The sequence below is a fragment of the Pleuronectes platessa genome, chromosome 1 (genome assembly GCF_947347685.1).
Source record: "Pleuronectes platessa chromosome 1, fPlePla1.1, whole genome shotgun sequence".
NCBI classification, from domain to species: Eukaryota; Metazoa; Chordata; class Actinopteri; order Pleuronectiformes; family Pleuronectidae; genus Pleuronectes; species Pleuronectes platessa.
The window spans coordinates 20,668,519-20,689,921 of record NC_070626.1 but is presented as its reverse complement, the minus strand read 5'-3'; the positions used below and the strand labels follow the sequence as shown (position 1 = coordinate 20,689,921).

Sequence of the window (21,403 nt, the reverse complement as noted above, 5' to 3'; positions counted from 1 at the left end):
TTTAGGGATGGTGTTTTATGACAGCTATAAATAACAACAGAAATCAGTTGCCCCCACAATGTAGATAAAGGGTGAATGGTTACATTAGACAAACGTACATATATCGATGCTACATAAGGGAAACAACCATTCATAGATGTATTTATGGCACAATCATTAGAGGACACCGTGGTTTGACAGACTGCACAGTGAGAAGCCAACAGAGTTCTACAACTTAATGACCCTGAAACATGTCGGGCCGGGGGCTACCCGGGCTTTATGATCCAGCGTGGTTCCGTGTGAACAAACAGAATGTGTACGGCTCTGACCTGAGTTCAACTCCGACTCCTGCCATTGTCCCTTTAAACCCAGTGGACCATTTGAATCAATGTGCTTCTCTTGTGTGAACGGCACCAGAGCCCGGAGAGAAACGTCCGCCGAATCAGCCAATCACAGCCCGGGAAACTACTGCATGTAGGTAAAGTTTGGCACTAGTTGGGTCGACCGCGATAGAGGGAGGGAGATGATGGAGAATACAAGAGTGGTTATGATACAGAACAGGGAGAGGCTGAGAGCGAGTGACGAATCAGAACTCAAAAACCCGACAGTTCCACACCTGTGAAGAGACGCAGGTTCTAAACTCTGGGGACACAACGGCAGTTACAGGATCTCCATGTACAATATGTCAGCTGCATGTAGAAAACAGATGCATTCATTTGATTATTTTAAAAAATATATATAATTTATATGCACCTACTCTTTTGTACAGCGGCTAAACACTTGTTTGGTATTAAAATGTGCACACCGTTATCTACTTTTTCGTCTTTAAATATGCCTACCCTGATTTACACTGCTTTACTTAACGTTCTGTCCAGAGATTATGATTTAATAAGGTGGGGGGGGGGGGAAGGCGACAACTCCGCCTTCCCTTTCATAAAATCATTTTTCTAGTGGAATGCCAAGAGTTCTGAGAGAATACAATAGAGAACTAGTAGTTTTTTTTAAACCTTTATCATAAAATATAGATATGTATAAACAAAACCAAAGTGACATGAAACCCTGGATCCCTTCTTTACACACTGGCCGAGTTATGGGTTCGGTAACAAAACTCAAAATAAAGAGTAAATCAGGAAATGAGGAGATGGGTGAGATCTAAAGTTTGTCTAAACGTCAGCGTGTGGTGGCTCAGCGAAACACAGACACCCAGACGTTGTGTTTGTTTAAAAACAACGCCGGGAGCGTTGAACTAAGGAAACTTGACTTGCTCCGTACTGTCGTAGAGCAACGTTGTGCAGATGTGTTGTGTTGCTGCAGGAGAGAGACATTTGCGGTCTGCCGACGATCGAGATAAGCTTTGTTTTTTCTCTCTCCAGTTAGGTGGTAAAAAGTTCACGCAGACAGTGCACGATTGGCCAGGAGACGGCACAGACTGAACGCTCCTCTGTCACAGAGGATTTGAATCGCTTGGATTGGTTTGTAATCAAGTTGCTCATCGAGATATTACAAACTACTTTAGTCACCCAGATTTTTTTAATTCTCTTTGTGAAGTTTTCATTTTAATGACACAAATTCTTGCAAAATAATTATTCAACTTTGCATGAATCCTGAGTAACCTTTAAAAAAATACTTAAAATCAAAAAGAGGAAAGTGAAGAATCCATTCATTGAGACAGCACTCCTGGTCTGAATACAACATGTTAAAACACCAGTGGACATCTCACTGGTTAGAAACCAACCATTATTGAAAGGACACAAAGACACACACACAAATTACAAATACTAAAATAATTAAAAAGGTGCTCTCTTTCTCCCGTCTCATTCGCTCCATCACATTCCCACCGAAAACATTTTCACGCACACAAAGACAAAATGAAGCGAGGGGAGTTAAAGGGTCAAAAAAGGAACAACAAAATAAAAGACAGGTGGTACACATGAGTAAAAGCATCAAAAATGATGCAGATATAATGCTAATAATCAGTCAACATTTCAATAATGTCTCTGTGACTGAGTCTTATACAGTGTTTCGTGTCGCCAGCAAGAAGAGAGAACTACACAAGCCTCGGCTCTGGGCCAAAATGGACTCAGTAAAGGTTCAGACAGGCACATTTGATATATATATATATATATATATATATATATATTCATGTATGTATATATATATAATTCAAAAATAAACCTGACACTGAGGCTGAAACAGTCTCAGTCTCTCGTCTTTCTCCGTGTTTGAACGGTTCACTTTGGTAAAGGGTATCCATCACTCGATGATGTCGCTCGTGTCATTATTTTTCCTCTACCTTTCGTTTCTTAAATAGACGGGAATTGTTTTGTACCTAAGGGAGGTGTAAGCGCTTTGCATTCAAGGCAGCATCACAGCCAGGTGACCATGGGGTCGACGCTGGACCCCGTCCGCTCTCTTCCTCCGCACCGTCCTCCTCAGTTCTGGTGCTTTCCCCCCCCCTCTCTTTCTGTCTGGATTCACTCGACTCTCCATGGGGGTGAAAGTGCATAGGAGTTTGGCTCCCACCGTTGCAGCAAGGATCCGCTCACAGTAGTAAGGCCTTTTTGTTTCTCCAAGATCAATGTGACTGCTTAAGTCTGCACAGTGAATCTTTAAATGTGTGTGTGTGTGAGAGAGAGAGAAAAGTGTGTTTTATGTGCATTTGTCGAATGTCTGTGTGTGTTCCTCATGTCTGTGTTCATGTCGGTGAAAGGCAGGTGGTCGAGGGACTCGTGACTCTAGCCATCTTCTTTTTTCAGGCGTCTCTGTTTCTTTACTTCTTCCTCCTGCTACTGACGCTCGTCTCCCTCCTCCTCCTCCTGGATGACCTGGATGTCGTCTGACGGGGAGGCAGGCAGGCTGGCGGGCAGGCTGTCCGGCGGCTGCTGTTTGCCGAGCTCTTTGCTCTTCTCCTCCTCGTCGATGATCTTCTTCCACACCTTGTGGTTCTCCGTCAAGTGCTGCATGATGCTGCAGAACAACCTGCGGTGGCTCTTCTTCCTTTCTACAACGAGCACGTGGCAGAGAAGAAATGATTTAGCAAACTCTAGATCGTAAACACTGATTTCAAAATAAGGGTTTAAATCTTACTTGGTGCAAGCTCATCTTCCAGCTCATCTTCCTCGTCTTCATCGGTGTCAGTGTCCACCTGCCCCTCTTCTTCGTCTTCGTCTGATCCCGCCTCATTGATCCAGTGGCCGGGGAGAAGGCCAGCAGCGTCGTAGGAGTTACAAAGTGGTCCAACAATATGGGTGATGAAGGACTCCTGCAGCTTGGCCAGCTGTGGGGAGGAGCGGTCCATGAAGGGGCTGACGGGTAATCCCAGCTGAGCCTCCTCGTCGCCCTGCGGATCAATAACGAGGATTACGGATGAGAACCTTTTCCACAGAGACAGAAATCTTCAGTGATTCAGAATGACATCAGTAGTAGTGAATCACATTCTCAATTCTCTCTCACTCGCTCTACTTCTTCCGATCAGCTGACTGTCGGTAATCCAATCAGATAAGGCCGTGATCTCAATAACCCATTCATGCCAAAACTTCAAATCTGTTCTGTAACTGTCTCTCTGTCCTGGTCACCTCATCTCAACTCATTCAGATCCTCAACACTCTACATCCCTCCAACCACGACCAGTGTCCAGACACCGGGGGCTTTACATAGTCACTTCTCACGTGCACACATGAAATTTAGTTTTCAAGTGAAGTTTCTCCTCATTGACCTGATATTTGTTTTGTGTTATTTTCCACTTCTGTTTTGAGGAAAAACTATTTTCAAATAAGAAACAATAAAGACCAACATCTTCTACAGACGTTTCCCAATAATTAGTTATTATTGTTTTGCCTTTTAAATATGTGACTCTATAGGAATATACTACAGAGGGATTAGCAAACGTCACCAATATTATTAATGTTTGACCTTGTGTATTGTATTTGTGACGTTGATTATATATATATACTGTAAATGTGTCCTGTCTGAAGGTGATTGTGGTTGGAATGGATTATTTTAGGGTATTAATTATGATGCCCTTTTAACTCAAGTGTCTTTAAAAAATATTGAATACAATACAAGGACATAAAGAAATTATCTTAGTTAATGTAATCCACTCAGCAGTGATAGCATGCAGTCTGTACCTGCTCATAAAACTCATTGACAATTCCCTCTGTCCACTTGAGATGCAGGTCACGGACTTTGGCGGGTCCATTGATGTCTGCCAGCTTAATACACACTTGGCACACCAGCAGTCGGTCATTCTCATTGGTCCAGTCGATTCCTGGACTGTTCACATCGTTCACCTGTGAACAAACAAAGATGACGCTTTATTGCAACAGGTCAATGTTGTAGTTTTTCTTTTATCTGCCTTCAGAATGCTGCGTGTCCAACTAAATGTCAACGTACCATCCTGCTAATAATTCAATCAAAAAAACTTTGCCAGAAATTAGAGGATCAATAAATAGATAATTATCTATTCTGATCATAAAACTCTGCAAACAGTAAAGATTTCTTCATCTCAGACCTTGGCATTGAACTCAGCCAGGAAGTCAAAGTGCTTCTTGAGGTCTGTGGCCAGTATGGCCTCGATGACGAGGAAGCGGAATCGCTTGAACTCCACGTGATCCAGGTTGACCAGGAAGTTGAACTCGGGCTGGGAGAGGTAGAGGCTCCAGGCAGAAGCAGCGTGGTGGTTCTCCAGCACCGAGCGGTCGTTGTACAGCACTGCCTGCAGCGCACGAGAGGGAAAAGAGCAGAGTGGTGACAGAGGGAAAGATGACACACTAGGAAGATTTCTTCAACCTCCTCTAAAATGCCAGTAATGGACTTGCTTACATAATGGGACTGCGTACGTGTTACACAATTTGTGATGGTTTCAAAAATAGCTAGCACTAAGCAAATGAGACAAAAGGGGGCATGAGGGTATTGGTTATGAAAGTAGAAATGCAACAGGCTCTTTTGCTGGTTACAGAGACACCAAGACAGACTTCAACGATCCTTCCAGCAGACACATGGTGGTTATCAACATCATAAGCGATCAATAGGTTCAGGGTTCCCTATCCTTTCTCTTAACCCACTTTCCTGGGACTTACAAAACCCAGACAGTGTGAGTGTTATCACTGGACATGTTGTGAAAATACAATATTTAAACAGAGGCACCCAGTTAACCTTTTCACCCCCATTAACATGGCCAACCACAATGAGAGAGGGAGAGAGGGAGGGGATAACGGACTATGGTGGTCGACTGAGGAGAATCACTGCGTGCTGAAAAGTCCACTAGTTTTGTATTATTATTATTTGTTTATGGCCTGGCTTATCATTATAAAGCATGTAAACCTTCATTTAGAACGTGATCCTGTGTTTCTGAAAACATGAATGATTGTGGCATTAACATCTGTCCTGGGATCACCAGCAGACACCTCCAAGTACAGGTGTGAAGGTTCTTTGAGGACACATTGGGGATTGGATTAAGGCAAAAATTCTGATATCAATAAAAAAAATATTTTCATATCTGTTTATATCATAGAAATCAAGATAATAGTCAGATTATTACTATTTTCAGTTTCGAGACTTAATTGAATTTAGGTTTTAAACTCTTGTAAATGAGCAGAGATTGACTCTTGATAAACAGCTGAACATTTTACACAACTGAGTTGGATCAATAGTGAGTTGTACCTCCTCACCGTGCTTTTATATCGATGTATATTTCACTGTGGTCTCAGACCTCAATGTTAATGTGGCCTGAAACGCAACATTTGTTTAGCTCTGTGAACACACATGTGTCCTGGGGCACAATGACAGACAGTCTATTTACCTGACATCCCCTGAACTGCTACAGTGTTATTAGGAAAGGATAATATAACTTTTATTTGTGGCCACTGGCACAATATCAACACTGACTATTTCAAATGAGTAAACACAGCGGACCAGTATGTGGTCTCCTACATAAATGACCTATGTCTGTGTATTTGCAGTAGTGAGCGGCTCTGGCCACATGTTTCTGTCTGAACCTGTCGAAGCCCCAGAGGAAACAAATGAACTCCACCTGTACCTGAGAGGTCTTCTGTTGTTTTTTTTGTGGTCGAACATTACAGGCGCGTTTGGTGTTAAAAAGATCTAGACGATAGGCCAGACAAAGTGACTGAACCCAACCCCAATATCATTTCAACATTTTTGCCAGGTATCCACGTGGGTAACCACACTCTAATTTGCCTGTAGAGCAGAGATGTGAGATCCGATTACAGCTCATGAGGAGACACATTCTAATGTCAGGTCGGACCTGACAAGAGCTGTCCACTTGTGGATGTTAATGTCAGGTCTAAACAGGGCCCATTGGTCCCTGTGAGCTCAAATAAGTTTGTTGAATCAATCGAACAGGATTTTAAAATACTAATAAATACTGTGGGTTACCTGATGTGCATTAGTGGCTACTAGAAAGGCATTTGTGCGACCAGGGTGGTCATAGTCGTGCATTGCAGCTGCTACATAAAGGGCCATGAGCTCCAGGGCAGGTATGTTCCAGGCCAGGCAGCCATAGCTGTCGTCTGAAATGGAGGAGCTCTTGGAGGAGGCATAGGATATCCTGCCAGGAGAGATCCCACTATCTGAATCTGGAATATGACAGCAAACAAGATGGACGTCACTGAATGTCTCACTGACTGAAAATTAAGAGAAGACCTATGGTGCCTTTGTAAAAGCAGGTTAGAAGAGCAGTTTTTTTTCCCATAATTAAGCAGAGAAATCACACACACACACACACACACACACACACACACACACACACACACACACACACACACACACACACACACACACACACACACACACACACACACACACACACACACACACACACACACACACACACACACACACACACACACAGTGATTTACTCACTGTCACTGTCACACTCAATCTCTCATATCCCTGCCATGTTCTCATCTCCTTCTCTCTACGGCCCCTTATAGAATGACAGCTGCCTCAGTGGGAGACGTCAGTGGATAAGCCTCAGATCATTTCTAATAGAGATAAAATATCAGCAGAGACAAGCACGACAATCTCGGCTTTCTAAACCCAGCCGTCTGTGTTCTCTAGAAAAAAGGCCTCGTCCCGTAAAAAAGAGGATAATAGTATAAGTCAGAAACACAATCAGTTAGAATTAAGAGATTTCTGACATCAGGAAGTGGGCGGATAATGGAGTTGTAGCTTATGCACTTTCCAAAAAGAGCAATTAGCCGGAAAGGATAATGAGTGCACACGTACATGCAAGTTCTATCTACTTTTTCTCTTTTTTACATCTCAGTTAACATAATGATAATGATAGGAAGTGATATTGTTTTATTCTTCGGAGCAAAAATTATTAAAAAAATTCACAAAATATTATTTTGTGAATATTGCCCAACATGGGCCAACATCACGGAAGAGATGGCAAACAGAGATTGATAATATTGATAACTGAAACAACAATTCTATATCACTGTTGTTTACCTGTGTCGCTTCCTGTCACATGCTCACTGTGGATCTGCTGGAACCCAGGGATTGGTCGAGTGGTCAGGTACCAGACAGCATGTAGCACATCAGTAGCATGAACGCGGTTATGATCTGTATGATTTTAACCACAACAAGTTTGAATTAGTTTATTATACCATGCAAACCACTAATGATTAAGATTTTAAATTATTGGTCATAAAAATGTATTCAATTCCTTCTAAAATCCACATGATCACTCACAGGGAATGTCCCTGTAGCCGTTCTCCAGAGCAAAGAAGTACGACATGAACTCCCTCACTGGGATCTTGAAAATTTCAAACAGACATGTATCCTGGAAAAGAGTGTACGTCACCTGAGGAAACACAAGAGAGCTTTACTGTTACTCCAATCAGAATAGAGGACAGCTCCATCCCTGTTATTCAGTGGAACATTAAAATAACTATTAAATGTATATCGTACATATATTTAATAAACAAAATTTGTAAAAAACATCATAACAGAAGTATTGTATATTTATATTTTCAATGTTGTTTATCTGTGGCTCGACTCTTATTTAGACAAAGTATCTGTCGGGAGCCTTAAGGAAACTGTTCTCCTGCTGATGAGCTCATTATTGAGTCCAAACCATCTCTACTTGCATTCTGTTACAATCCAGTGCATTCTTCTTGTTCTAACACTTTATCAGCACGGCACTTTTATAGAGTCTTAATACTACAGCTACAGGAGATGATGGTTTCATACTAACATAGCTAAGTATGCTTCCGGCCTTCCCTCCCGTTCTGTCCACTAGGTCAAAGATCTGGAAGTTCCAAGTGTTCATCCTCTCCATGAGAGCCTCGTGGTCTTCCAGCATAGGATCCAACCTGAACTCCCGCTCACCCTGAAAACGATCAGAACATGCACGAATTTTGGAGATTAATATAAATATAACTTCCACGGAGGCGGAAGGATTGTGGGTTCAACTCTCAAAGTGACCACAAGTCATATTGTCCGTGAATACCATACTGAACCCCTGTTCTCCAAATCATGATAAGCAAGTCAAGATAAAAGTTTGAGCTGAATTGTCGGAGATGCCACAGTGGCAGGTGGGTCTGATTTGGTAATTTTACATCTAAATAGAATATCTGCCCCATGTGTTGTGCAGCAACAGACGGTCATCGCCTAAGCAGAAGCTGTCTGATAAAGCATACCTCTGATTCCTGAGTCTGCTGGTCTGTGCTTGGGCTCTTCTCCTTCTGGTCGGTCTGCCCCTGGTTCCCTGCAGCATCTGGCCTCCCGTCTCCAGACGTGTCCACCTCCAGGCTCTCCTCCCTGATCAAGGCCTCGCCGCCAAACTCCAGATCACATCCTGCACAGTGAAGGGGAGAGTATATGGATACATGCACACACAAACCAACGTGTGAAAAAAAAAAATGTTGATATAATGCTCCGTTCATTTACTTTTTAAATGAGCTTTTGGTACTAGAATTCCTTGTATCTGGTAAAGATGTGCAAGTCTAGCTATTCCAACCCAAGCTCCATGGTTTCCCTGATTACAGGAAGGTGCAGAGTAAAGAAATCAAGTAGATTTGCCAGCTAACATGACTGCACCCATACGATTTTTGAATTTTAGTTCGAACAGCCACATTCTACTGCACCTCTGCCCTGTTTGTGTGTTTCAACTTTCTTTATAGTTGGATTGCAGCACAAAGCAGCATTAACCCCCTAAACTGCTTATAGAATACCAAAGCCACCAACTCTTCTCCACTGTATAATGTGCATCAAATGTACCTGAGCGCCTTCGCTGGGCCTCACTGCTGAATGATTGATGAGATTCCCCTGCATCACTGCTGGAAACTCCTTTGAGCATCTGACGACCGCAGCTGCAATGGACAGACGCGACAAACACAGACAAGATCAGCTGCTGAATCTATCCATGTAGAACAACCGGTAACTAAAGGAGTGGATAAAATAAGAATCAGTAAAATGACACTTCAAATCAGCAACTCTTGCCTGGTGCAGAGGGGGAAGGGGGAGCCACGGAAAGCGTGCTGGAAATCAGGGGAGCTGAAGGTGTAGCTCAGGGGTTTGTGCAGGTTCAGACTGACACTCGGCTTTGTCAGGAAGTCGGCAGTGTCGGGGAACTCCACGGGCGACCGTGTGACGAGGGACGATGAAGAGCCCATACCTACTGCAGGGGGACTGTGGCTTGGTGAGGTGACTGGGCTCAGGCTTGGAGATGCACCTGGAGAGGATGGAGGGAGTTCAGGAAAAGAGAGAGAGGGACATTTTCAGTCAAAATTTGAACAATTAACCAACATGTAACATCTGTGGGAAGCTTTAAGGTCATGTCTCACCGGCTCTCCTCGACCCTGCGTGGTATGTGAGGGTAACAGAGGAAGACCTCTGCTTGGGAATGGTAAGCAGGTTTGCACTGGGCCCATTGCAAAGACTTGAGCTGGATCACAAAACACACATATTCAAATAACTTAACTTTACACAGTTTCTATTCTCTAAAAGCTGTCTTGCAATCAGATGTTTTATATCATTTGGTGCATTACACACTTCTGTCCACGGCTGTATTATTGTTGGACAAATCAGTCCTACAACACCTCCTAAACAAAAAGTGTATGATGATGTAAAAGTCCAAAGAGGCTCTTTAGACAAGAGTACCAGTCCTGTGCTGCCATCGTGTGGAGAAGCATATACACTGCACCTCAGTGTCCACAACACAAGTATGTTGTCCAAATAAATTAAAACTGTGCAAAAGAGTTGTTTACAGTCACTAAAGAAATCAGATTTTATGTCAGTACATGTAAACAGTATCATCATCGTATTTCAGTATTTCAATTTTGTCCTTGATTGGTTAAATTGAAGATCTGTTTCTTCATTTTCAATCAGAGAAGAGACATCACAAAATTGGCACATTCAGGGTAGTATATACAATTTAAAGCAGATAATGTATGGGAGCCATTTTGAAAACTGTATGTATTTCTGTGTCAGTACCTGGTCAGGTTGAGGTCGGGGTGAGGTCTCTTGCCATTGTTGCGCTCCCAGCGTATGGAGGTGGATTCCAGAGGAGAGAGCGCAGAGGAGGAGGAGGTGGAGCTCCTCCTGGGCTGAGGGGTGGGGAGGCTGTTTCTGCTGCTCCAACCCTGATCGGGAAAGAACAAGTATTTATACACAAATTGAAGATACTGCTTATGTGGCTGTGAGCATTTGTTAAAAGCCATGTTCAGATTCATAATTGTGCAGTATAAAAACAATTGTAAATATTAAGTCATTTTAAGAGTCTTTACCACAATGCAAGGCAGGGCCATCTGTCTATACAACGCAATATATGGCCAATATAGTCAATCACTCTGTAACAAGCTTGGGATGGGAATTGATAAGATCTTTTTTACACCTCTGCCACTGTTGACCGTTCATCTTGGTCTGGTTTGTATTGATTAACAATGACTGATCAATTTTCTGAGTGGGTGGGAAAAGGTAGGCCTACATTTAAATTCAGGTTTTCTTAGTCATAGAAAGAATCTGAGGGTGCATTCGAATAGTCCATTTAGATAAGAACCTTCCTAACTGAGTGAAATGACCCGGAAGTATTTCAGTAATAATAAGAGCTGTTTGAATTCTCTAAATGATCAGGAAAGGAGCTTCAATGCTTCCTAACTTATCTCCTTTATCATATGATACATCTTGTGCATATCTTCTGTTAAAAATAAAGTTGGTTTAACACATAAACGCAGAGTGTAAATGGAGTTGTTTTTTCTCTACGCCGTGGTTCTCCTTTACTAACTCCTTACGGCTTCTCAGAATCAGAATTAGAATTCTTTTATTTGCCAAGTATATTTGCACATACAGGACATTGCCTTTCACATCTTTCCATAACCTTGTGATGTATTCCATCTTGGTAGGAGAATAATGATTCGGAGAAGTACTTTATTTAGATTCTGCGAACTCAACCTGAAACTCAACCCTGCTAATGTTATTATAACAAAGGACATTTACCCTTGGTGATGGGTGTGCTTCTTGGTTGTGAAGCAGTGGCCCTCATGCGTAAAACACATGGCATTCCTGGAATTTACACCCATGTTGAGAAGAACGTTGTTTTAGCAAATTGATTGTGTTCCCATTGTTGTGCTCCCAGTGCAATTTTATAGAGATTATAATCCACCACTCATGATTATATTTTTTTCTCCGCTGAATGAAGCCAAGCTTTGGTCTGTTACTTCCTCTCTGCCAGGACTCCTTCTTGCCAGCAGCGTAGACGCACACCGTGCACCGTCATTGTGTGGAATGTACAACTGTCAGATGGTAAAAAGTTTGGATCTGGTTCTTGATTCCGGCCCCTCAGACTTACATAGTTCTATTATCTATCGCACAATCATTCTAAGTAAAGATACTAGAGTTCCTTACTCATCAGTTTATGTATTCATGCTGGTGCAGTTGTAATGCTTGCTCACCTTAATGGTTTTCCTGTCCGGCCTCTCTACAGCATCCTCCACCTCGTCGCAGGGGTAGAAACCTGGGAAGGGGGTGAAGGGGTTGACCCTGGGACGGCATGAGCCGGAGAACGTCCCCATGAGGCTGGAGATGCTGCGCAGAGCTGAGATGGTGTGGGGCGACAGAGACGAGTCCATCAGCAGGTCCGACACCAAGTTCCGAGCCTCGTTGATGACTGAGAGATCAACGCCGTTGCCACTCACCGCGCCCTGCGGCATGCACACGAACGGCACACAGGTTAGGTGAAGAGGGAAGCAAGGAAACTTCATTTCTGTATTCTCACATTGGCTCACTCTGGGACGTTTTGCGGACATTTTACAAGAGGCTGGCAAGAAAAGTTCTGGAGAATCACTGGAGCAACTGACTCAGACATTTGTGTTCTCACATACAGCCCCTCCTGATAATTTACGGAAAATGTCTGGAATTCAGTGCATGTCTGAAAGCAGTACGAGTGTCTTTGTGGGAAAGTTTTGCCTTCCAGTTTTCTTCCCATGTGAACATGTTGGCTAAATGGCTTGAGACAGTGTTGTCTCCTGGCTTCCTGCTAGAGTGTACTGTGTTTGGAATAGTGGTGTTGTGGTAGGAGCGATGACATCAGGTCCATGGTGCTGTTGATGACCTCTCACCTTTCTCTCAACTTTATTCTGCTCCATTTTCATTTCTTGTAGCGATCCTAATTTCCCACGACTGACTCTGCTGATAGTTTCTACTTCTAACTTCCTCTCTCACCTCATTCCTCTCCTGCTCCTCTATTCATCTATCACCACTACTGTATATTGGGAGGAAAATAAACTTAATGCAGAGAGGTGTAGTGCTACGCTAGTATGAAAATGAAATTTCATAAACTGTAGGAACAGTTTGCCTCAAAATAGGTGAAATTCCTTCTGTGAGGGAAAATATTCTGACTGGCTGTGTCCTGTCTAACAAGAACAAATACTGACTTTCAGTCTGTATGAGCTAAATTCTTTTTACGCAAATAGTTCAAACAATCAAAAGAATGTCAGAGTAAGATAAAAGTGTGGGATGACAACAATGCCAAGGTCATTGTATGCCAGATTTTACACAATGTGTATTTTGCCTAGCCACAAGTCAAATATCAGGGAGAGAACTGAATGTCCTAAAGATGACTTATGGACAGCTGCTACTCCTGGGCCACAGAGACCGTTCAGTCTGAAAAGTTCTTTATTAGCTGAATGCTGACCGAATGAACCACACACATGAACTATCACAACATGGAGCTGAAATACTGACCTGATACTGGGGTTTGTACCAGTGTTTCAAATCCCAGTCCCATAGGATCATCTGAAAAACACAAGAGAGACACAGAAACAGTCAGTAAAATCGTCATCACTGTATACGTCCTGCTACATAACAGAGAGTAGGAAATGTATTAATATAGAAAGAGCCCAGGCTTTGACCTGCGCTGCACTTTGAGCATATTAGGATTTTCTTTCAGTGAGGGCGCTGGCGGGTAAGCAGGAGAGCGTCAGAGCTTATGCTGTTCTATTCTGCCTGTTATCTAAACACACAGTGTAGTAACAGTTTACATTAAGGATTTCCTGCGCCACATGATGCACTCTCCTACTACAGGTACGTTAATGCACGTCACTTTAGCAACAGCACACCGCACTGAGAGCGGCAGCAGAAGAAAAGCAAACCACTAAAACCACCACGGTGCGTCTACAATGGAGCAATGAGATTTTATCAGGCCGCAGCTACGTCAATTGGCAGCATTTTCATGCTATCTGTTGGTAACCAAACAGCTCTCACACATTACAGCAGTGTGCAGTCAAAGCTGGTGCAGGCTGGACCTGAAATAACCTGGTGTGGGTTCACTATCAAAATACAACCAGATCCTGAGAGAAATAAGCCACAAAATCATTTCTCTTATTTGTAATATGATCTGATTATACTTTGGACTATTTGAATATTTTAAATAGCTGCCTGCATTATAAAAAGAAATGCCATGCACACTGGAATCTATAACTTCTGACACAACACCTGCTATTGTAATGTAATTACGTATAATAGTAATTTAATATACATATTATAATATAATGTGAGGGGGGCGGGGGGGTAAAGCAGTTTCTCATGTAAAAATCAAGAGAGTGAACAAATCAAGGCCACTGTGCAGTCTCACCCCTTGCCAGAAGGGGGACAGACTCAGAAGCCTTATGTTAGAAGGAGCTCCACTAACACTAACCACAACCTAACCTGTAAACACACACCACCTTCATATAGGCTTTCATTTTTTTTATCTCAGCCACAGATCATACCGACAGTAATAATCTATCAATAATCTATCACAACAAATATGATAAGTGGAAAAGTGTCAAATAAAAGAAAAAACATCCAACATTTAACCTCTGTTTTTTATACCATGCTGTTCTGATTTTATCCATTTGTGTTTTGTATGCGAGCATGTGCAACATACAGAAATCATCATGAAATCTATAACTGTGGTTGCTAAAGAGATCAGCGGCTCCCTCCCATCTCCTCTAATCAGTAACCGTTTCATTGATCAAAGTGGGATGTTGGGTGTTTGTCATCAGCATCTGTACAATGCTGCCAAACATTTAATATGGCAAATAGGCCCTGCCATGGCAACCTGACATAGAGGCCAGCAAACAATGCTCCATACACCATGGCAACAGGATGGCGGGAGACGGCTGGAGGACAGAGTTGTTGGCCTTCTGCTTATTTACGGAGACACACACGAGGGGCTAAAACAGAGACGACACTGTGAAGGAAGGGACGGAGAGTAAAGGACAGACGCAGATAAAAGAAACGGAGACACGTCTCGACACAATGTCCACTCGTCCTTCCTTTAACTCAACCAAAGGATCGTGTTCTGTTGGCAGTTCCATTTTCTACTGACGCTCGTGATCACATACGCAACACACGCCCAGTGACACACTCAAATGTCTGCAGCGTGTCACACGCTTTACAGCCTAGTATGTGTACATGCTGTCAGCGCCTAACCCTGACAGTGCGCACTCCTCTTTACCTCTAATTATCTGCGCACAATGCACAAAAACCCTGACGCCTCTCTCAGTGCTACTCTGCTCGGAAACAGGAAAAGCTGGATGAAGAGGCGCCACCACCACCGCCACCACCACCTACACCACCACCACCACCACCACAGTCCCCATTAAAGCATGTGCAAAGCAACAAATAATTTACAGTGAGGGCCTTCTGCATGTGACAAGATTAAAATCTTTCAATGAAAAGGAGAGATATTTTGTTTAGTGGTGTTATGAAAACATGACATGAGGGCGGACACATAGACAGAGACACACAACTCAGCAGCTGACACCCAGACACCTGTTCACGCATGGATACACACAAACCCACAAGCACGTCACAAGACACATTGTACGATTTCTCACCTCTACGACATTTAGGTTGTTCACAATATGCATTTTTGTTGTAAGTAAGTTGAGGTTGAGGTTTTTTTGCATTCTGTTTGTATACTGCGACTCAACTCAAGTTTCTCTTGACTGTGCAAGGTAAGATCATATTTTTTTTTAAACCTAAGTTTTTATTGATATTTTCAAAACTTAACCATTCATATAGAACAAACCAATCAACAGTTTTGGGGGGTATCCTTCTCCATAGTCTTTGTGGCTATTTCTGTTTCTGAATGACATCCATTTCTCCAACTTTCTGTTTCTTGAAGCTATGTTAAATTAAGTATGAGACCAACTTATAAAAAATTATGCATTATGCAACACATTTAACTATTTCTACTAATAATGAAAACAATTTTGTAACTAGAACGTCACTCAGTAGAGTGTCAAGTTTTATATTTGGATCTGCACTAAATTGCACATGCTCATAAATGTAAGTCCTGTTAACATAAATGATTGTTCTTTTTCATCGAGATCCATGAATTAAGAAAATCAAGAAAAAATTCCTGGATCCATCACCTGATCTGAATCGGCACCAAAATGTTATGAGTTCTTCCTTGGAATTCAATTGTGTAGTTTTTTTTTCATAATCCTGCTCACCAATAAACAGAAAAAGGCAGAGGTAACCTAATTTGCACATGTAATAAGATATATAGAGATAATAATAATAATAATAATAATAAGAATAAGAATAATAGAGAATATAGAGACATATTTATTTTATTTATCTGTATTAATTTATGGTGCCGGTATTGCATGGGGGAAATAACTGCACTTTATGTGTCCACACCTGCATGTATGAAGAGACACAAAGCAAACGAGGACAGTGAAACACGAGTGAACCCACTTAAATGTACAGGCAAAAAAAAAGAAACACGTCAAAGTAGCTCTTCACATACACACAATTATTCAGCAAGAGACAAGTCGTAAATATTTCCTCACAGGAGTCAATAAACCTGTGCGATCTATTAGACTGCTGGTTGGTCACACCTGCATGTCATATGAGCGCGGCTCTGACACTGGAGTGTGAGAGGTGCTGGAACTGATAAAAAGACGCTAATAAGAGTGTGGGGGGGGGGGGGGGGGAGTGGGGTTGGGTGGGGTGGGGTGCAGAGAAAAAGGTATCAATGGCAGACAGGCGGTGTATTTGTATGGAGAGGAGCAGGGCACTGCTGACGTCAGTGTGCAGCGACACACACAGCGTCAGCAGCCCCTCCGCACATGCACAAGCTGATAATGATTGGCTCTGGCTGTCGAGGCGAGGACGGGGAAGGGAAAAGATGATATGGACAGAGAGGAAAAGAGAGAACAGGCCGGCCTGATTCTTTTAAAACCCCTGTTCAGGAAAGAGAGTTAACCAGATGAGAGGTCTGCAGTGTGTGTGTGTGTGTGTGTGTGTGTGTGTGTGTGTGTGTGTGTGTGTGTGTGTCCTGTTGGTCTGACATAGCTTGAAGTACTGGGATAAGGCTGGGCCTGTATCTCAGTGGCACAGCTTAGACAGTGGAGCTGAGTGTAGGCCTGCAGCTGAAGGAAGGAGCAGGGATTAAAAAAAACTGTCTCTGAACTTTTGACCCAGACTGACTCACTAAAAAAGATGTGTCCTGCTATCAAACCCGTACAAAAACCTGACTCCTATGACAAAATATATCCTAGAGATGCAACATTTTCATTTCATCCACAAAATGCACTTTGATTGATTATCAATAGTAAATTCTACAACTTTGATCGAGTGTTTTAAGGTTGTGGAATGAAACAGAATTTTTTCAAAACTTAACCGTTTGGGATATTGCTCCCTCAGTATGTAGTCTTCATAATTAAATGGATAATGTAGATAATGATAAAAGCTAAATGGTTACAAATAAAAAGGAAAGTCTAGAGCAGTGAACTTATAATGACCCCAGAACAAAGATGAAGTTACGTGGTTAAAGGTGACAAGAAGGCTCTCAGAAATACTATGTGCAAAATGTATCAAGTGCAAATGAAAACAGGAAGCACAGATAAGAAGTCACAAAACCTCAGAATGGACAGAGAGTTATGGGCCAGTGTTTATTTGTCATCCAACAAGCAGCTTCTAATGTGACATTCAGCAGCGTGACTGGGGCTCGACCTAAACAACAAGCATTCACTCCATGCATTGCTTGATATGTGTCAAACGAACTCAACCACTGTCTCAATATATTTTTCCATTTGCTCTACAAAGTCTAAATAAATGCACAACACAATCTGGAACTCTCTGATGGATTCAACTTTGTACGGCAGACGATCAAAGTATGAACTGACTGAGCAGCTGTGTGTGAAATAAAGGAGGCGATACAGATCGTCCAACAGGACAGACAATCAACAGGACCAAAGACTTGTTCAAAACCTTTTTGCATTCTGAGTTGTATGGCTCGCCACCAGCCCACAGGTCAACGGGCCCAAACTGGAAAACTCTCGGTGCTCCAGATGGCCGGTCCGCCTATAAGGCTGTCACCAGTATCGTCGGGGCAACCTGACAGGACCATGGAAAATTCTTTGACGAGGGGAAGGAGCTCGTGCAAAATGTCATCCCTCTCTTTCACACTCATCTACCACTTCACTGGACTGGTGTTGTTCAGCGTCTGCCGTGCAAAAAGCCAGCATCTGTTCGTGTCCTTTGGAGTATTTTTAAGTATTTCTATAACAACATTGGTTTCTTGGTATCCGTGTGGTGTTTGTCCTACTTGGCGCAAATCTCAATTAAAAAAAACACCAAACAGTAGAGAAGTTACAATAACATTTTCCTCTTCCAGAAACTTATTCCAGTAACTAGACTTTTCTTAATGGCTGATACAGAGTACCGATCCAATAAAAGTGCATCCAAAAATATACCAGTTTATTTAACAATTTAACAGCCACATGCCACTAACCCTGTATGGAAGTGATGATTGCTATCATTGTTGTATGACCTGGCTCAGGCTAACCTCTTTGCAAAAACAAATACATACAGTGAATGAATAAAATATTATTTTATTATCTAGTTGGACAGTCATAACTGAAAAGGACCACAAATAAATAGATCTAGGAATACACAACACTTTTCCCACTTTTGCGGGACTTTCCAACCTGAAATATTGCGAAATAAGTGGCATTTTAGCTAGCGCTGCATGGCTAACACTAAACTAGCATCCCCGAAATCTCTTTTTCTTCACCTCTCTGAAAACAGTGCTTGACAGTGGCAGTAAAGTGCAACTGCTGTTTTTGAGCGGCAAATTAAGAAGTGATATCAGGGAGAAGGTAATTGCAGTTTTATCTGGGTGAAACTAATATGCTTATTAAAACGTGGTATCAGCTCGCCCCCTAGCATTTTAGTTATACTTATTTTGGTATTGGAACATTTCCAATGAAGTTGGTACACAGTTTTCTCCTCAACAATAAAACACAATTCGCAGCAGTGGTTGTTTTCTATGTGTTGCAAAAAGATGCCCCACACTGTGAGATGCAATAGGGTGCATCATACGTTTTCAGTTTCTTATCACAAACGTATGGGTTGGTTACACAAACACCACCACAGAGCACATTACTTGTTCATCTCATTCAACAAAGCTCGAGTTTGTAAATGGCACCCAAGAATGCCACAGTGGAAAAAACTGAATGTGTATTTATAGAAGCTAAGGTGTTCGATGGGAAGACACTCAGGCTAATGACGAGTGCGAAACAGTCTTGAGAATCAAAGTCACGCCACATTCAGGGTATTTTACAGGCGGATCTGCTTCATTTGTCAGCAACCACAACATTTTCACCCAAAAAAAAATCAGCCTTGAAGAACTTAAAGCAAGGCAGCAGGCTGGGGTCAAAGACTAGAAAGAGCGACGTGACATCTTCCCAAAGGTGAAGCCAGTGTCTCAATCACCACCTGGTGGCTGGCTGCGGTACATGTCATAAACACCACCTCCTCCATGTTAGTGGATGGATTTGAGCCAAACTGAAAAGTCAAAGTACAAATTTTTCTCACAAATATGGTTTACGTCAGTTTCCGTAGATCTTATCATATGGATGTATGTTAATTTGCTTATGTGAGCTAATTTTATCCAAACTCCAGGTTTGTTATTTGATTCTATACATTTTTTTTTAAATGTGATGATTGACAGCTGAGACTGACTCGAGATTGGTCAAGGGATTGTACTGGTGGGACTTTACTACTGCAGTTCTATTCCTGATCTCTACTGCGCAGACTGTGGCAATTCCAAATTTAAAAGTTAACAAAAATATCAAAGATAATACTGTACACTATGATTGTGGCTACATATGCAAAATTGAAATTTAAGTAGTTTATTTTACTTTCTACCTACCATAAATGTACCTACTGCACATGTATTGAAGTTTATTCTTTTGTGGACGTCCATTTAGGTAAAAATAAACAGTGATGGCCATTTATCTTATCACAGGAGCCAGGCAAGAATAACAGCATGCATGACCTTTGGAGAGTGGCAGCGAGCCCAAGTGTAAATACTTTGAATAGTGCTTCTCAAAGTCCTTTCTGCTGACATTGATTTGCTGATCTGCAGGTTCATGTGGTTTACCCAGCATTAATGCCAGTAATTATTAAAAGGAGTATTGACCTTGTGACACACAGAATGTACAATCAGAGCCTGATGAGACCTTTGTGTGTCATCAGAAAAATTAAAGAAGCTATTTCCAAAAAGGTACAACAAGTATCCAAATCTGCCTCTAACGGACTGGTCTCTGTTTTGTTTTCCTTTTCTTACAGCTGTATTTCCTCTCCTTATATCAGCCCGGTATTTGGTTTCTAGCAAGCTGGGTGAAGTTATCAACGACCCAGAGGACAAAGGTGATCTCAGTGCAAATATTTTCTGCTGAAAGTTTGACTAGGCAGCCTGGGAACTGGAGGATTTTACTGTCTAGAAATTAACCTGATTGAACTGCAAAATGCCAAAAACTGCAGCCTCCTTGTTAATTTCTGTGACACTAATCAATCTGCAATATGATTTCATACAGCAGCCTGATAAATCGTTAATCAAATACTGCATATGCAAATGCGCATTCTAGATGGATCAACTTGTTATGTGTTGACAGCTTAGTAAGGGTTAGTCGTGACTTTATGTTCCAATCTTTGAAAACTTTCAGCTGCATGCCTTTTTAGTACTTTAAAAACTGATATGGTAATTTTTGACATGTTTATATAGACACGTCTACAAATGAAACTGTTGATGTTGATTTCAAAACACTTTTGAAATCAAAAATTGTGATAATTGACTCAATAGTTACATTAATTATCAACCGAAAATTAAAATATAATAAACATTTTGGCGAAGGAAAATTTTGATGTTATTGAAAACTCTCTAAGCTCAGCGTGTCAAAATGTTATCGACTGCAATTAGGTTAGTTCAATTCTGCCCAAGATTCTGATAATCTGATAACAAATAGTCCACAGATTCCATTATCAAAGTGCAAACGTGATGCATGTCCTTCGCACGCAACCTTTTTTGACCACTGTGGAGCCCAAGAGCAATGCTATAGTTTGGCGGCTGGGATGCCTGAGTACAACAGGAAGGTTATACCTGATATGGACATGAGCGCTAGATGAGGGATGCTCAAAGCCTTTTAAGGGAACATCTGGTTTTATCATGGAATCAGGGCAGGCTCCTCTCATAAACACAACCTAACGCCTGAGCCCTGGAACTCTGGCCAATAACAAGCATGTGAACACAAACGCCATCCATCAGAGCCGAGCAAAGGGGGGAGGAGTTCACAGGGAAGTAGAGCGAGTGAGACAGACACAAAGAACAGTGAGAGAAGAAGAGACCACGACAGAAATTGTGTGTTGAGTAAATCATTTACAAGCCAGTGACCACTACTGGCTATACGCAGCTTCTCAATTACAAAAACAACAAAATACTCAAGAAGCACTTGTACATGTGTCGACTTTAGGGTCATATCAATATGGAACCGACTTTAAAGAAGTGCCTCAGCATCTGTCAGTGTAGTTGTTGTAAAAGTCATTTGTGAACATACTGAAATAACTCATTGCCTTAACAGTATGAGAGTAATTTAACAAAATTCGTAGTAGTAGTTT

The 21,403-nt window shown here is 41.9% G+C and overlaps 1 protein-coding gene across 1 annotated transcript in view; it reads right to left on the bottom strand.

Annotated features, from left to right (window-relative positions):
* Positions 1 to 21,403, bottom strand: part of pde3b (phosphodiesterase 3B) — a 37,184-nt gene continuing 15,781 nt past the window's right edge. Inside the window, exons 2-16 of the mRNA XM_053432016.1 lie at positions 13,190 to 13,240; positions 11,899 to 12,147; positions 10,442 to 10,590; positions 9,793 to 9,893; positions 9,449 to 9,680; positions 9,227 to 9,318; positions 8,647 to 8,804; positions 8,202 to 8,336; positions 7,697 to 7,808; positions 7,454 to 7,567; positions 6,376 to 6,575; positions 4,490 to 4,693; positions 4,107 to 4,268; positions 3,067 to 3,319; positions 1 to 2,980 (exon numbers count right to left, since the gene is read on the bottom strand). Of these exons, the coding sequence (XP_053287991.1) occupies positions 2,766 to 2,980; positions 3,067 to 3,319; positions 4,107 to 4,268; positions 4,490 to 4,693; positions 6,376 to 6,575; positions 7,454 to 7,567; positions 7,697 to 7,808; positions 8,202 to 8,336; positions 8,647 to 8,804; positions 9,227 to 9,318; positions 9,449 to 9,680; positions 9,793 to 9,893; positions 10,442 to 10,590; positions 11,899 to 12,147; positions 13,190 to 13,240 (2,427 nt within the window). The 3' untranslated portion in view covers positions 1 to 2,765. The remainder of the gene's footprint in view (positions 2,981 to 3,066; positions 3,320 to 4,106; positions 4,269 to 4,489; positions 4,694 to 6,375; positions 6,576 to 7,453; positions 7,568 to 7,696; positions 7,809 to 8,201; positions 8,337 to 8,646; positions 8,805 to 9,226; positions 9,319 to 9,448; positions 9,681 to 9,792; positions 9,894 to 10,441; positions 10,591 to 11,898; positions 12,148 to 13,189; positions 13,241 to 21,403) is intronic.